Source organism: Tripterygium wilfordii, chromosome 14, assembly GCF_013401445.1.
Source record: "Tripterygium wilfordii isolate XIE 37 chromosome 14, ASM1340144v1, whole genome shotgun sequence".
Lineage (NCBI taxonomy): Eukaryota > Viridiplantae > Streptophyta > Magnoliopsida > Celastrales > Celastraceae > Tripterygium > Tripterygium wilfordii.
Genome location: NC_052245.1, coordinates 2,435,946 through 2,451,666, shown reverse-complemented (window position 1 = coordinate 2,451,666; position 15,721 = coordinate 2,435,946). Strand labels below are relative to the sequence as shown.

The window sequence follows — 15,721 nt, the reverse complement described above, 5'->3', positions numbered from 1 at the left end:
ACAGCCACGAGATGTCTGTAGGATCAATAGTTATCTTATGCTTTGATTTCAACGTGTAAATAATTACAAAAATTCTCCAAACCCTACCAAAAATGCGTTCATTTACAGCTGAGTTATGACTCCTTTCCCCGCCCACCACAACTAAATTACAAGCACGAGCAGAAGAGAGAAATCCAATCTAACATTTCACGGGAAAAATCTCCCCCTCTTCTCCAGGATTGAAGATTTCCTCCTCCTCTGTCATATAATCCTTCATAAACAAACCCAATCGCTCTAATGGGTTCCCAATATGCCTAAACACAAATTTACCCTCAACACCAGAACCTTCAGTATCAAGATGGTATAATAACGAACATCCACAAAGCATCTCAAGTTCTCTTTCGATCAACACATTCTGCTCAATTTCAACAGTTCTTTTCATCTGTATATGATACCAAAAAAAGAGAAATGAATACGCCACTCAAAGTAAACACATCATATGATGAATGGGGTATGGAAACAGCCCAAACCTGCAGGAGGGCAATGCGAGATGCTTCCCTGGCTTTCTCTCTGTGTTTTTTCAGTTCCGCTTCTTCCCTTTCCCGAGCAGCAGCCTCGGTGGCCCTAATTTGGGCTTCAATCCTAGCTTTCTCTGATTGTACCAAGAACAGTATATTTTAGAGAAAAAAAATAGTAAATGGATTTCAAAAGGACAAAATAAAGTGAGGCCGAATGGGGAGTCAAGAGAAATAGATTCAAAACTCATGCTGCATATTAAAAATCATATAATATCTTATTCTGTGTGGTTTCAAAGTTTTCCTATTAAAAATCCCTCTTTCTAGGCAACCATTCAGAAAGCATATTTAAGCAGAGTAGCAGACAAAGAGTTTCTTTATTTGTCAATGAAAAAGAATTTATCTAAACTTCCTTCTTGCCAATAGACACGGTAAATCTAGACACTTCAAAGTTCAAATAATTGCAAAGTTGCATAAGTCTCACCTTCACGCTGCTTCTTTTCCAGTTTTTCCTTCTCTACCCGCAGCTTCACTGGATCAGCCTTATCACCCTAAGTGATGGGAAAAGGCTTGTATGAGCAATATGCAATACCATACACCACAAAACGTTCTGAATATATGTTGCGGACATCCAGATCTAGAATACAAAACAATCCCATAACGAAATAAAGGACCACCTGATCAAGAAGAGTCTTCTGTTGCGCTTTCACGATAGTGTCAGCAAAGCGACTCTTGAGCATTGCAGCGCGAAGAGCCCTTTTTGGTGACAACTCTACATCATATATGGAAGTTCCCCATCCTGAACCCAAGAAAAAAGAACGAGGCTCTCAATATAAAGCCGAATGCCTGCAGCTACTTTTACAGGAGACATTAAATTTTTGAAGATAAACTGACCTTCCACAGACGTTGCATCAGTGGCAGAAATTGTAAGTTGAGAACTAAGACATAAACTCTCATCTTCAATAGAACTCACAGCCCCTTTACAACAATTTCAGCAACATAGTCAATAGTCATAACATCGCTTACCAAGTGCTCAAATCACATAAAACAAACGAGAAAAACTACTCACCATCAGAAGTTCCATCTGACTTGCTTGTGTGTGATGTCGATGTCTTTTTTGCCTGCCAATCCTGCATTTGCATACGAAACTGTCAGTTCCATGTTCCATAAAAGTCAATCCCCTCATCATCCAGCCTAAGTACAGGGGCTTAAATCGCCCTCTCCTATGAATAATCAAAGAAATAATAATAAGATTTATACCAGTTTGGAAATATCTGCAATGCTTGGATGATGATCTCCTCCAATCGATATTTCAGATGAATTGTCTACAACACAGGGAAGAAAAGATTAGCCAGCTAAAATTATCACAACCAACGCATAATATTGAGGGAAAATAGCAACTAACCAACTGAGGACGCATGAACCGAGTCAACAGCGAGGCTACATCTACACATATTTCTCCCAATAGTGCGACATTTGCACACAACATGGCTCATTGATGGCTTGGTGTTGGCAAAGCCACGAGCACGTCTACTAACAGTATCATTGCCTAATAGACACATGGTGAATTAGCTCCAGCAAAGAGCCATAAAGCAGAAACTGTTGACTGCCATTTCCATACCTTCACAAAAATTCTCTGCTACTGGCTTGCGTTCGCAATTCTGTCCTACTTTAGCAAGCTTCACCTAAAAGATGTTAACACACATGAGATGGAGAAGCAATGCAAACCCTTATCGCAAAAACTATTATACAAATGACTGTTCAAATCCAACTAGTACATACCAGATCTAACAAAACTAGTACAAGAAAATTATCAATGGTAAAACTCACTTTTGCTGATTTTGCATCACAAGTTCCAATTGTCTTCCCTTCAGCTGACTTAGGTGTGCCGGTAGATAAACTGGTACTCAAATGAGATGTTCTAGGGCAATTTTGTCTTGCCTCATAAAATTCCTTTGCATGCCCACTCAAAACATTTCCCTGTCCAAACTTCAGTCTTTCACAGTTCCGTTCGTCCTCAACAGATTTCCACTTGAGCTCAAAAATATTCTTCAGTTCCTCTGCCATTTTGTGGACATCATTCCAGCGAGGATTATAAAGCATTGCATTAGAGAAGGTCAATCTTACATCAGCAGCAAACTCTTCAGTGCTAAAGTACATGTTTTTATCCAGTTTCGATTTAACTGTTCCCAAATCCATGGGTTTGGATATGATTGAGAAATAGTCGGGAATCTTCAATTTCACAGGATCCACCGCTTGATTGAAAACCCAACCAGCTGGATGCCTCATCAATGCTTTCAGAATGGCAGCACATTGCTGGGTCACAGCACGATCAATCTTCTGTTTCTTCTCCCTTTGACACTCGGCTTCCCCTGGCAGTCCACGCTTTTTAGCAGCCATTATATTAGATTTCTGCTCAGGTAAATCACCACCAAAATTCTTTTTCACTGAGGAGCAAATCACAGCGCTGTGTGATTTAATCATCTCGGAATGATTGCTCCCATATTTACTGCAATGATCGCCTACATCTATAAGTGACAAGTTTTGTCCATAATCACAGGACCTTGTTCCAGAAACCGTTTCTAATTTTTTTGAAGGAAATTTGATCCTCAGCCTTCCCTTTGCTAGTACAGTTTCAGCAGCAATCATGGTTGAAGCGAAGCAAATTGGAAGTACCACTATCTCTGTTTAGATATTTACGATGCCATAACCCAAAACCAAAAATTCAAACTCCTTGTAATCACACTTTTCAAAACCTGCATAAGCTGCAAAAAATTTAACAGCAGAAAGAATCATAAGGTCAAATTATACCAGTTCTGCCTAAAACTCAAGGAAAAAAAGGTAGCTCGAACATAAAAAAGGTAAAAGACAGTAATAGACCCATGCGGTAGGAAGGATGTAATTTTACAGTTACGTAATACATATCAATCGGATTGCAATTCGCATAAATTTTTCAAAAAAAATTGCAAATAAACTTAATACAGAGGGATACAAGACTAAAATTAGGGAAAACAGCATGGGAAGAATCACAATATAGATGGTCGGTTGAAACAGTAGAGCACAAAAGGACCAATATAATACTGTGCATCCAGACCTTCCAGTAAAGCGAAGCTCAATTTCCCAAACCTAGATACCCAATACCTAAAGATTATGACTAGGAAAGAAATTTGGACGCAACCGACGAGAACCCAAAATCTTACTTGCTGGTATCAAAACCAGAACTTGTGATCACGAATTAAATCCAACCTCAGCTGAGTTCACAAACACCACAAGAAGAAGAAAAAGTAGACAGGTAGAGCACCACGACGGAGTAACCCAGATGAATACACACTCAACGAGTTCAAATTGAGATCAATAGTCGTAGATATAATACATAATAACCCAAATTACACATACCTTAACCTGATTCCTTCGATTCGCAAAGCGAGCAGAAAACCGCGATGTCCCCAGAATCGTGAAACCCTAAAAAGACGAAGCGATGAGGTTTACGAGCGAGTAGGGAAAGACTAGACTGGACTCTGTGCTCGCTCTCTTTAGGTTTTCTATCTCTGACGTCTAAATGACGCGGGATTTGACATAGATATAGGGGGGTTTTTGCAATATACGACGCCGTATATTGCAATGACTATATATTAAAAAAAAATTTCTTAAAAAAAAAAACAAGTAAAAGAAGACACAAAGTGATGTTACATTAGGAGATCCAAATCCTATTTGCATCAGGAAGTATGATTGCTTTCACAACGGGAAAATTTGTTTAGAATCCCAAAATAAGGAATTCCAAATTGGTTCTGGTGTTAGGAAATCCGAATGATAATGGAAGTAGGAATCAATTTCGTTCGCATATAAATACACAAGCTCCCACACAATGGCAGAGCATCTACGAAAAGCAAAAACTCTGCTATGCTACTCTGTTATTATGAGTGAGCACGGAAAAGTTTCTACTTTTTCAAACAAGAAGAGAAATCGGGGCAACAACGACGACAACAACATGAGCAACGGAAAGAAGAGATCCCCCAACAGACTCGTTGTGGAGGAATCCTTAGAAGATGACAATTCTATGGTTTCTGTGCACCCCACAACCATGGAGACCCTCCAGATGTTCATCGGCGACACGGTTCTGATCAAAGGTAAGAAGAAGAGAGATACCCTCTGCAATGTTAATGCCGACGAATCCTGCGAGGATTTCAAGGTAAGGATGAATAGGGTTGTGAGGTCGAATTTGAGGGTGAGGCTTGGGGATGTGGTTTCAGTTCATATTTGCCCTAATATTAAGTATGGGAAGAGGGTTCATATTCTGCCATTGGAGGATACAATTGAAGGAATTACTGGGAATTTGTTTGATGCTTATTTAAAGCCTTATTTTCTTGATACATATCGTCCGGTGAGGAAGGGTGATTTGTTTCTTGTGAGAGGGGCAATGCGTGCCGTGGAGTTTAAGGTTATGCACACTGATCCTGATGAGTACTGTGTGGTTAGTACTGATACTGAGATATTTTGTGAAGGGGAGCCTGTGAAGAGGGAAGATGAGGAGAGTTTGGATGGTATTGGTTATGATGATATTGGTGGTGTTAGGAAGCAATTGGCTCAGATTAGAGAGTTGGTGGAGTTGCCTTTAAGGCATCCACAGCTTTTTAAGGCTATTGGAATTAAGCCACCAAAAGGGATTCTTCTTTATGGTCCTCCTGGTACTGGGAAGACTTTGATTGCAAGGGCTATTGCTAATGAAACTGGGGCTTTCTTTATTTGTATCAATGGTCCTGAGATTATGTCTAAGATGGCTGGTGAGAGCGAGGGGAATCTCAGGAAGGCTTTTGAAGAAGCCGAGAAGAATGCTCCGGCGATTATATTTATGGACGAGATTGACTCGATTGCTCCTAAGCGCGACAAGACTGGTGGGGAGATAGAAAGGAGGATTGTTTCGCAGCTCTTGACGCTCATGGATGGTATCAAATCTCGTGCTCATGTGATTGTTATTGCTGCTACGAATAGGCCAAATAGTATTGATCCTGCATTGAGGAGGTTTGGGAGGTTCGATAGGGAAATTGATATTGGTGTTCCAGATGAAGTTGGGAGGCTTGAGGTTCTTCGAGTGCATTCCAAGAAGATGAAGCTCTCAGATGATGTTAACTTGGAGAGAGTAGCAAAAGATACACATGGGTATGTTGGTGCTGATCTTGCTGCTCTCTGCACTGAAGCTGGATTACAATGCATAAGGGAGAAGATGGATGTGATCGATCTGGACGATGACACCATTGATGCTGAAATTCTCAATTCCATGGTTGTCACCAATGAGGACTTCAAGGCTAGTCTTGGAAACAGCAATCCTTCAGCTCTACGAGAAACAATTGTGGAAGTACCCAACACAAGCTGGGAAGACATTGGTGGGCTTGAGCAAGTTAAGAAGGAGGTCCAGGAAACAGTATCGTATCCGGTGGAGCACCCAGAGAAATTTGAGAAGTTTGGAATGTCACCTTCTCGGGGAGTGCTGTTCTACGGTCCTCCCGGTTGTGGCAAAACTCTTATGGCCAAGGCTATTGCAAACGAATGTCAAGCAAACTTCATTAGTATCAAGGGTCCTGAACTGCTCACTATGTGGTTTGGAGAGAGTGAATCGAATGTGAGAGACGTTTTTGACAAGGCACGCCAATCTTCACCTTGTGTTCTATTCTTTGATGAGCTTGACTCCATTGCCATTCAGAGGGGAAGTAGTGTTGGAGATGCTGGTGGTGCTGCTGATAGAGTCTTGAATCAACTTTTAACTGAAATGGACGGTTTGTCAGCAAAGAAAACTGTCTTTGTGATTGGTGCTACAAACAGGCCTGACATTCTAGACCCCGCGCTTCTACGTCCAGGTCGTCTTGATCAACTCATATACATTCCTCTGCCAGACGAGAGGTCACGCGTGCAGATTTTCAAATCATGCCTTAGAAAATCTCCTGTTTCGAAGAATGTTGATCTATCAGTTATTGCCAAGCTGACTGAAGGCTTTAGTGGTGCTGACATAACGGAAATCTGCCAACGAGCATGTAAATATGCCATCCGTGAGGATATTGAGAAGGACCTGGAGAAGAAGAGGAGTAAGAGTGAGTGTTCCAAATCAATGGAGGAAGATATCAATGTTGTGGAGGATGACGTGGCAGAGATTATGGCATGCCACTTTGAAGAAGCCATGAAATATGCCAGGAGGAGTGTCAGTGATCTTGATATCATTAAATACGAGGCCTTTGCTCAAACTTTACAGCAATCCAGAGATTTTAGGGATGATTCCAAATTCTCCAACGCGGAAACAGTGCCCAAAGGTTTGAACTACTTTACATCTTCTGCTGCTGGTGATGAAGATGAAGATGAAGATGAAGACCAGCTATATGACTAGCTGCTTTTGCTCATCATTGGTTTATATTGCTTTCAGGAATTCCTAATTAGTTACTGTTATTATACTTGTTTTGCCTTTAAATTTAGAGTTTGAATTACACTCAATTATTGTTCTTCCATAAAATGTTGCAGAATGCAGCTGTAATGGAGTTTTAGGATTTATTTTTTTCAATGAAATTTATACTTTTGATAGCATATTTTTGTTCTAATTCCTTCAGCTTTTGCTAATCCTAATGATGCTGGTCAAGTATTACATTTACCAGCAAGGAAAGATTAGCTGCAATGTAGAATGCAATCTTCCCATTTTTGTCTTCAGCTTTATTAGCTGCAATGTAGATTGCATGGAGTTTTCGGATTTTTTTTTCCTTTTCAATGTGTAATCGGATTTACTAATTTCCACTTTACTTAAAAAAAACACATAAAATGGGGAAAAAAAAAACTTCCCGCCATTTCGTCCTTTTACTCTTTTAGGCGATGTTTTGCTTGGCTTCTCGCGGTCTTGCCACTCTCCATTTCTGTGCAAATGAAATAGGGTTGTTATTGGTATGGTAAATTATCCATTGGTATATCATTACCGACGAATTGGTTACCGAAAATAGCAAAAGATTGGTATACCGTTATCAATTGTTCGGTACGGTAAATTTACCGATGATTTCGGTAATGGTAACGGTAAGCAAAGTTCAAAATCGGTAAATTTCCCGATTACCGACATATATATTAAATATATATTAATATTATTTTTAGTTTTAGTTTTATTTAATTATGACCATTAGATTGATCTAATTTAATCTAGACCATTGATTATTTTTAGGGTTATCATTTATATATCACTAGTAGCAAGTTCATTAACTTTAAAGCAGTGTTTGTTACATAACAAAATACTTTGTTGGTATTGATTACATGCTTTTCTTCTCCCTTTGCATTATGGTCTTTTATCTTTATTTATCTTGTTTCTTTTAGCTTTCCTGCTATGGAGTTTAAAACACTTCGGATGCTAAAAATATTGGAAATTAATGAAATGAAAGATTTTCCGTTATAGATTGTTGGAATAATGTTATGTGAATTCTCATTTCTTTTTTTCTCCGATTGATAGATATTTTCTCTTATTCACATGTAGCACTATGATCCTTCTCATTAATCTAGCATTTTTATTATTGGTATTGTAGGCAAGATGAAAGTGTTGTAGTCTCATACAATGACTATTAAACACAATGCTACTTGATGCATTTTTTTCTTCTATTTTTTAAATAGGTTTTAAGAATTGGTAAATTTACCAATTACCGACTTACCGTTACCGATCGATCGGTATACCGATGGGTATACCGACTCTTCCGGTAACGGTAACATTTTTTGAATTAGCGAAAGAATTGATATGATAACGATATTCCGTGTTTAGTAACAGTAACCGTACTAATAAGAGCCCTAAAATGTACTATCTAATAAGCCAAGATTAGATGTCGATCTGGGTACAAAATTAGGGCATTGGCCAAGCGTAGTCGATTGAGACTGGGAGAAAAAGCTGAAAAACGAAATGGGAATACAAGGGCTCTTACCTCTCTTGAAATCAATCATGGTGCCGTTCCACATCAAGGATTTGGAGGGTTGTTGGGTGGCCATCGATACCTATTCTTGGCTCCACAAAGGCGCCTTGTCTTGCAGCAGAGAGCTCTGCAAGGGATTACCCACATCCAGGTCTACTTTCTGTCTCTCTTTTCGCAATTGCCCACCTATGTATATCTGTAGCTTAAAATTTTAAAGATTTGATCGGTTTGGGGTATTGGGTATTTCCTCTTTTGTTGTTTTGTGCCCAATCCTGCAAATTGGTGTAATGGGTACTTCTGTATTGGTGATTGCGGGATAGTTGTTAGGCGTTTTGTGAATGTCCAGCCTGAAAAATGACGTCCTTACGTGGATTTGCTTTTGCAGTTGAAAAGTTAATGACTTTTTGGGTGCATTCTTCTGTACTGGTTTCCTTGTATTGTGAGTTTGATTTGTAAGCTCAAAGACTTGGTATCATCCTTCACTTGTTAGTTGTTGTTCATTTGTATGCATTATGTTCAATGGTTCTCTCTTTCTGAGGTCAAAAGAAGATTCTCTGCTAATGGAACTTACCGAGATAGGCTTTGGGGTTCATTTGGTACACACTCCATTTACTTTTATGCACATAACACAATTAACATGGTATTCTACCTTTGTATTCTTTTTATAATCAGGAAAGCCAAAATTTTATTAAAAAACATCAAAATGTACCCTTCAAAAACCAAATGCTTAGGTACTCAAGAAAATTGTGGCTGCTTCTCTCTAAAAGCGATAAAATGAAAATAAATTATTGTGCTTGAAGAGTAGTTCAAAGTGGCATCTTCTGATGCAGTGTCCAAAGCTACTGTTCCTTCAATCAATTCATTAAAGGACTTCAGAAAGTCAGTGTTTTTCCTATCTACGAGAGTTTGGAGGTGCATTCTCATTTGATTTGTTATTTGGCAGGCACATTGAGTATTGCATGCACAGAGTGAACTTACTACGGCACTATGGCATTAAACCCATTCTTGTCTTCGATGGAGGTCTTCTACCAATGAAAATTGAGCAAGAGAATAAGCGAGCTAGGTATGACATGTATCCATTAGCATCTTGTCTTCATTCTTGAATTGGCGATGCACATATTGAAAATGTTTGTTTATTAGTTTTGATGTGCAATCAATTCATGTGCTCAGCTTCTTATGAGAAATCATCAAAACTACTTTTGACTGGCATGGTTACATTTTTTTCAAGTTGACGTAGAGTTTAGGGTTATCTATGGCCATGAGATATCACATTAGCTCTAAAGGTTCTTATCAATCACCTGAAATGTATCAAATTTTCTTTTGCAGTCTTGTTTGTTTCTGCTTGATATTGGGATATCTTATTGCCTAGGGGTTAATGCTGTATCTGAAGGGTCAAATTAAAGTTCAAACATTATTGAAACATATTATGTTAAGAACATGCTACAAATGCAGGACAAGGAAAGAAAGCCTTGCACGTGCCATTGAGCACGAGGCAAATGGTAATTCTGCTGCCGCTTATGAGTTCTATCAAAAGGCTGTTGATATTTCGCCTTTGATTGCACGTGAATTAATCCAGGTATGAATTCACATCATCTTTGAATTAGTTTCCAAAATCTGATCAGCTTGTGAATCTATAATTTTGTGTTCTCAATATTGTTGTCACCTCTACTGACAAGGTTGAATGTGGAAGGTCTTAAAGCAGGAGAATGTGCAGTACATAGTGGCTCCTTACGAGGCAGACGCACAAATGACTTTCTTGGCTGTGAGCAAAAAGGTTGATGCAGTTATTACTGAGGATTCTGATCTTATACCGTTTGGCTGTCCTAGAGTGAGTTGACATGCCATTTGTATTATGTTTTATTGCAAAGTGTGCATTCAATGTGGTGCTTTAACCTTCTCTTTAATTCAGATAATCTTTAAAATGGACAAGTTGGGGCAAGGTGTCGAGTTTCGCCAGTCCATGCTTCAACAGAATAAGGAACTAAGTTTTGCAGGATTCTCCATGGAAATGCTTCTTGAGATGTGCATTTTTAGTGGTTGTGATTATTTGCAGTCACTGCCAGGAATGGGATTAAAAAGGGCTCATGCACTAATTAAAAAGTTCAAATGTTATGACAAGGTAAGTTTCCATGGTCAATATTTTTTTTTTACTGCATTCTCATAACAAGGTAGACCAACAGAATTTCTTTTGAAATGCAAGCTAGATGGGTACAATGGGTGTCAACTCGCTTGCATAATTTTGCTTGTCCCTGTCCTTTCTCCTTCCATTATTCTTGTGCTCTATTGCTCTATTCCCTGTGTTGTAGAATTCAAAATTAGCTTCTGTTATGTACCATGTTGGTTACTTCAGGTAATCAAGCACTTGAGATACAGCACAGCTTCTGTTCCTTCTCTTTATGAAGAATCATTCAAGAAAGCGATGCTGACTTTTCAATATCAAAGGGTCTATGATCCTGTAAGTGAAGACATAGTTCATCTATCTGAAAGCTGTGACACCCTTGGAGATGATTTGGACTTTCTAGGCCCATATCCTTTTAAGCTGTTTTCTTTTTGTTGAGTCTAGGTATGTTCTTATTCTTACAGTATCACTGAATTAGCCCATATGATTCCTTAACCTGGGATACAGCGATGCCACAACATGTAGCTAAAGGTATGGCAAAAGGTGATATTGATCCATTTACCCAAATGCCATTCCAGGTTTGCTCATTTTTTTAGTGTTCTTCTCTCTCTTGACAATTATTTTCTGATATTTGTGGGTCACTATACATAATGAACTAGTTTTTCAAAGATTCTGCTCCCATACACCTCTACCCGTTAGGTCTAGTCTCTAGAACATCAAGTTGAACATACTAGAGGAAGAAAATATAACTACTTTCTAATCCCCGTATTTCATACACTTTAAATTGAAAATAAATATTCAATAAAAAAACTCCATATATGGGACGTCAATTCGAACAAGAGAAAGATGATAAATGACATACACCATAGCCTTGCAAGTCTTGTATCTTTGAACTAATAATATCTGGTTCTTTCCTAGAAATTTAAAATATGTTTAATATATTGTCATATCTTAATCCAGTGCTTCTTCTAAGATTAAATTTTAAGACAGTCCTCAAGTTTTGTCTAAGATAAAAACAATTTCCCTTTACTATCTACGATTGTATAATACCATTTTTTTTATGGATTTTCTTTTCGGCATGACAGGGTGATAGTGTTAATTCTGAACTTGTGCTGGATAAGACTTCCCAATTCAAGTTATCTGTACCTGAAAGTGTACGAAAAAAGCTAGAATTGCCTGTGCAAAAGAATCTCCTGACCAAGTGCTTCTGTATCCTTAGGAAGTCTGGTGCTGGATATTTGGTCCTTTGCTTTGGTTCTTAAATCATTTCTGGCTATTTTCCTGTTCTGAAAAACGTTTATTAGCATTGTTATGATAACAGTGCATTCTGCAGTCATCATTTAGCAGTCTAGTTGTTTCTTCTATACCTTAGCAAGAAGAAAGCAAAAATGGGTGTTTTTTTATTTCTGCGGACAAATACTTGTCCTGGGGATACTGAGTTTTCACATATTATGTTCATTTTCATTACTATACTTTTTGTTATTCAGGGGTTGGTCAAATTGTTTTGTATCCTCCTAGTAATATATGGCCAATGTGGCTCTTTCTCAGTATTCTAAGCACAATATATCTTTCTTGACTGAATTTTTGACCTCCTAGAAAGTAGCTTGCATATTGCCACTTAGGGACTGACAGTCACTGGCATACCTTAGACAGAAGGTCTTAGCTTTGAAGCACATCTGGACATAGTGTTGAAGATGGGAGTTAGACATAAGGATGAGATATTCAAATATAGTTTGATATATGGAGTAGCAAGTCGTCTGAAATAGTTGTTAAACACTTAAACCTCATGGAAGCACTAGGAGCCAGTAATTTGTATATGTTGTTTTACCCTAACAGTTTAAGTACTCTTTTTATAATTCAACTGTTTCATTGAAATTTGAAATTTAATTTCCTTAATGCTTAAAGGTTTTGCTTCTGTTGAAGCGAAGAGAAAATTCAGGGCCCCTCGGACATCACCTAAGCATCCAAATCCAGCTTACCACTCTTCTCGCACTCCAAAGGAACATGCCACTCTAGAGGCTGCTTGTAACACGAGCTGCTCATCAGTATTGTCACTCAACTCTGGAAATGTGAGCAATGTCCTTCCCTTGTATCCTCAATCATTTCTAGTTCAACTCGCCTTCACTGTTCTTGTTTTTTTTTTTCATTCTTTAGGTGGAAACTCAGTTTGCCACTGACGATTCTGAGTTTGCAGCATCTCCAATTAATGGTAAGGATATGATCTCCTGGGGAATCCACAAGTTCAGTAATTAGTTAGTAACTTAGTATGAATAATAACTCCCCGTATGTTCATGTTTGAGAAAGGATTGGTGGATGAGAAGGATGGCCAAGAGCATACTTTGATGCAGCAATCTGCGCAACCACTATATAAACCTTGTCAAGCTCTGCGTAAGGAGCATGACTGTAAGGATGCACCTGTTGCAGTTGAAAGCAAAATAAAAACAGATAACAGAAGAGTCATAGTAAGGAGTTCTTATTTTCAGCATAAGCCTGCGGCAGAACATGATCAAGAGAACGAAAAAGAGACGCTCCCAAACAACCATGATGATTATGCTACTATTTCTGAAAATATCATTCCTGAGAATGCGTTGCGGAACTACCATAAGGACACTGCTGAGAAAAGGAAGTCCTCCACAGATGACTCTATCCAAAGCGTATGTGTTTTTCACTCTCGCGCTTACCCTTTGATTTTGTTTATGCTTTGGCTAATATGTGACCCTTTTTGAATTATCTTCAGGAAAATGTGCAGCGCAAGCACATGCGTAGAGGTACATACCTTCCAGATGGAGGTATGTGTTAATTTACTTAATTACAAAACTATTAGTTTATTCTATTGCTGTTTGTGAATTTTACTAACAAGTATCTTTTATGTATTGAATGTTACTTTACCAAGCTATTCTTATACTTTCACACACTCAACCTAGAATCACATAACGTGATGGGAAAAGAAAGCTGGTAGTTTTGCGCATAACAAGATGTTATTTACACATCTTTGTCTCTACGTGTACTGCGTGAGATGAGGATGTATGGACTGTGCTTGTGTCGGGATCATATTGCCTGCGAATTGCAGTTCTAAAATCTGCATTTCATGAACCATGCAAATTATAGCTACTCATTTACTTGGGACCAAAATGAGAATCACGGGAATCCCACTTGACTGAATTACAGAGATTTACGTAACCTCTACATGAACTATAGGTAGCTCAGTTGCAAGTTGCAACTGCTTAGTTAAAAATATACATGAGACGACGTGCATATATTATTATGATTTGTGACTTGTGATTGATCTTGTTCTCACAAAATAATGAATGGCTTCTGTTATCTTATCAGTTACTCATTTGATAGATTTATGCCACTGCTGGAAGTCCTGTGAAGGTCCAATGCTTAAAAAAGAAAGGAAAATATGACTTCTGCTGATTTATTTATTTTTTTCACTATGAACTCCAGGTTGTTGTGCTTCTGACCTAGAAAATCCGCTCAGGGACTCAAAAACTGAAGAGGGAAAGTTTGGATCTAATATTTCACATTTGAGTCATTATTCTGACATAGCAGAAAAGTCACTAGAAAGATTTGTTTCAGTGATCTCGTCATTTAAATGCCTGACTTCTGGTTCTCGTGCCAGTGGCCTCCGTGCCCCGCTGAAAGATGTTCGGAGCACTCGCACCAATAGGTAAAATATATGATTCATTTAACCTTTGCCACTAGCATCATAGTTAATCCATTACATGATCTGTTTTGGTATGGTTGAAGGTCAACCGATGGAGTGGATTTCAGCCAGTTTGCATATGTACCAAAAAGTCGCAAGACAGACTTAGCATCTCGCAGGCGCAGAAATTTGAAGAATTAAAAGATGTTCAAGCCGATTTTTGCATTCAGTTTAGCATCCATCTTATTCATTTCTTTCGCAGTAGGAGATCACAGAGGAGCTCTGAATCTGTTTATTTGGCGAATGATCAGTAAAACTCTTCACTTCTCTATTCAACGACTGGCTTTGGAGTAGTTGTATTGCATGTATCTTCATTTGTATGATTTTCTTTCTGTTTCTGAAAGAGGATTTGTTGTATACTTCGCACACAATGATTGGCAATGAGCAAGAATTAATGCTTTGTGTATTTCAACAATGTTCTACATGTATCAGATAGAAAGAAACATAGGGATAATGAAGTGACCTTACTCATTCTGATATCATTATCATAAAGTCCTACACTATTATTATGATTGTGATGGACAACAGTAGTAGTAGCACAGTTTTCATAACCGCATCATGCCGCCGATCAAACCGTGAAAACTGCGTAACGGCGGCAACGACAGTTTATTGGTAACATAATACAGTCTTCACGGTTTGACGGCCGGCAACGACGGTTTATTGGTAACATAATACTGTATACTTGGAAAAACCGTCAAAACCGAGGTTGGACCTTGATACTATGATCAAACCGCGAACCGGCTGTATGACAAAAAAAGGGATTCTTCCTTCTCACCTTACTGAATCAAGTAATCAACAATGGCTGCCGCGAGGTGTCTGTCCAAAAGTTTTGGAATGCTTGCCAACACGTCTCTCTCTCTGTTTATCTTTACTTAGTTTCCTTCATCATTAGCTGAGTTTGCATTTGTTTCTTCTTTAAGGATGATAGATGATAGCAACACGTACCGTTTTACAAGGAACTTAAAAAACCCACCAATTTGGTTAGATTATAACTATTGATATTGCAATGTGAAACAATTTTCTGTTTGGTGTCATGTGTTTCAATAAGATGGATTGTTTGGGAAGGAATAATAAGATACGATGAATATTATTTCAAATATCCAACATGTGAATAATTTGGCTTTTGTCCTTTTTAAGGGTATTTGTTTTGTATATGAAAGAAATTAGGCACACAATAATGAACGTTATATAACAAATAACATGTATCGAAATTAGACTATTTGAGATTGAAATGAGATATTGAAGTACCCATGATTCAAATATTATGTTTTGGTAATATCCTTGTGGTTATGAGTTGAGTTTTGATCCAACTTTAATCGTTAATGAAAAATTTCTGTGAGTACAAGCTTGATGACCCGAGTTTAGATGCATATGTCGTCCAAAAGTTAAATTTGTATGATATTGTTATTAGTTACCAAAAAAATTCAAAATTCAAAATTAAAATTAAACTAGTATTTTGAAGCTATTTATCGTTATTGTTCTGTCAGCT

General features: G+C 38.1%; 3 protein-coding genes across 4 annotated transcripts; 2 read left to right on the top strand and 1 right to left on the bottom strand.

Annotated features, from left to right (window-relative positions):
* Positions 1 to 18: 18 nt before the first annotated feature.
* Positions 19 to 4,048, bottom strand: LOC120014971 (transcription factor GTE12-like). Its single transcript, XM_038867127.1, has 11 exons — positions 3,891 to 4,048; positions 2,325 to 3,259; positions 2,116 to 2,179; positions 1,900 to 2,043; positions 1,755 to 1,819; positions 1,564 to 1,624; positions 1,389 to 1,472; positions 1,172 to 1,293; positions 979 to 1,045; positions 510 to 631; positions 19 to 421 (listed from the first exon to the last, which is right to left on the bottom strand). Exons 2-11 carry the CDS (start codon positions 3,141 to 3,143, stop codon positions 179 to 181), a joined length of 1,791 nt encoding a protein of 596 aa, XP_038723055.1. The 5' UTR covers positions 3,144 to 3,259; positions 3,891 to 4,048; the 3' UTR covers positions 19 to 178.
* Positions 4,049 to 4,255: 207 nt separating this feature from the next.
* Positions 4,256 to 7,049, top strand: LOC120014822 (cell division cycle protein 48 homolog). Its single transcript, XM_038866895.1, has one exon. It carries the CDS (start codon positions 4,360 to 4,362, stop codon positions 6,865 to 6,867), a length of 2,508 nt encoding a protein of 835 aa, XP_038722823.1. The 5' UTR covers positions 4,256 to 4,359; the 3' UTR covers positions 6,868 to 7,049.
* A 1,279-nt stretch (positions 7,050 to 8,328) lies between these two features.
* On the top strand, positions 8,329 to 14,714 carry LOC120015655 (exonuclease 1-like). 2 transcript variants are annotated; one of them, XM_038868177.1, is made up of 14 exons: positions 8,329 to 8,558; positions 9,351 to 9,470; positions 9,860 to 9,983; positions 10,098 to 10,235; positions 10,317 to 10,526; positions 10,758 to 10,933; positions 11,032 to 11,104; positions 11,612 to 11,735; positions 12,432 to 12,595; positions 12,681 to 12,735; positions 12,831 to 13,180; positions 13,264 to 13,315; positions 13,974 to 14,196; positions 14,277 to 14,714. In XM_038868177.1, exons 1-14 carry the CDS (start codon positions 8,398 to 8,400, stop codon positions 14,371 to 14,373), a joined length of 2,067 nt encoding a protein of 688 aa, XP_038724105.1. In that variant the 5' UTR covers positions 8,329 to 8,397; the 3' UTR covers positions 14,374 to 14,714. The 2 variants fall into 2 exon arrangements, with proteins under 2 accessions (XP_038724105.1, XP_038724106.1); XM_038868178.1 differs by lacking the exons at positions 8,329 to 8,558; positions 9,351 to 9,470 and having other exon boundaries at positions 10,084 to 10,235.
* The last annotated feature ends 1,007 nt before the right edge of the window (positions 14,715 to 15,721 follow it).

Bases quoted from the DNA above. Each gene is read 5' to 3' on its own strand.
- LOC120014822 (XM_038866895.1), top strand. From the start codon at position 4,360: ATGGCAGAGCATCTACGAAAAGCAAAAACTCTGCTATGCTACTCTGTT.
- LOC120015655 (XM_038868177.1), top strand. From the start codon at position 8,398: ATGGGAATACAAGGGCTCTTACCTCTCTTGAAATCAATCATGGTGCCG. The intron at 10,236-10,316 runs GTGAGTTGACAT...TCTTTAATTCAG, and splicing joins TACCGTTTGGCTGTCCTAGA to ATAATCTTTAAAATGGACAA. The intron at 13,316-13,973 runs GTATGTGTTAAT...TATGAACTCCAG, and splicing joins TACATACCTTCCAGATGGAG to GTTGTTGTGCTTCTGACCTA.
- LOC120014971 (XM_038867127.1), bottom strand. From the start codon at position 3,143: ATGATTGCTGCTGAAACTGTACTAGCAAAGGGAAGGCTGAGGATCAAA. The intron at 2,180-2,324 runs GTGAGTTTTACC...AACATCTTTTAG, and splicing joins GTGATGCAAAATCAGCAAAA to GTGAAGCTTGCTAAAGTAGG. The intron at 1,625-1,754 runs GTATAAATCTTA...ATGCAAATGCAG, and splicing joins TTGCAGATATTTCCAAACTG to GATTGGCAGGCAAAAAAGAC.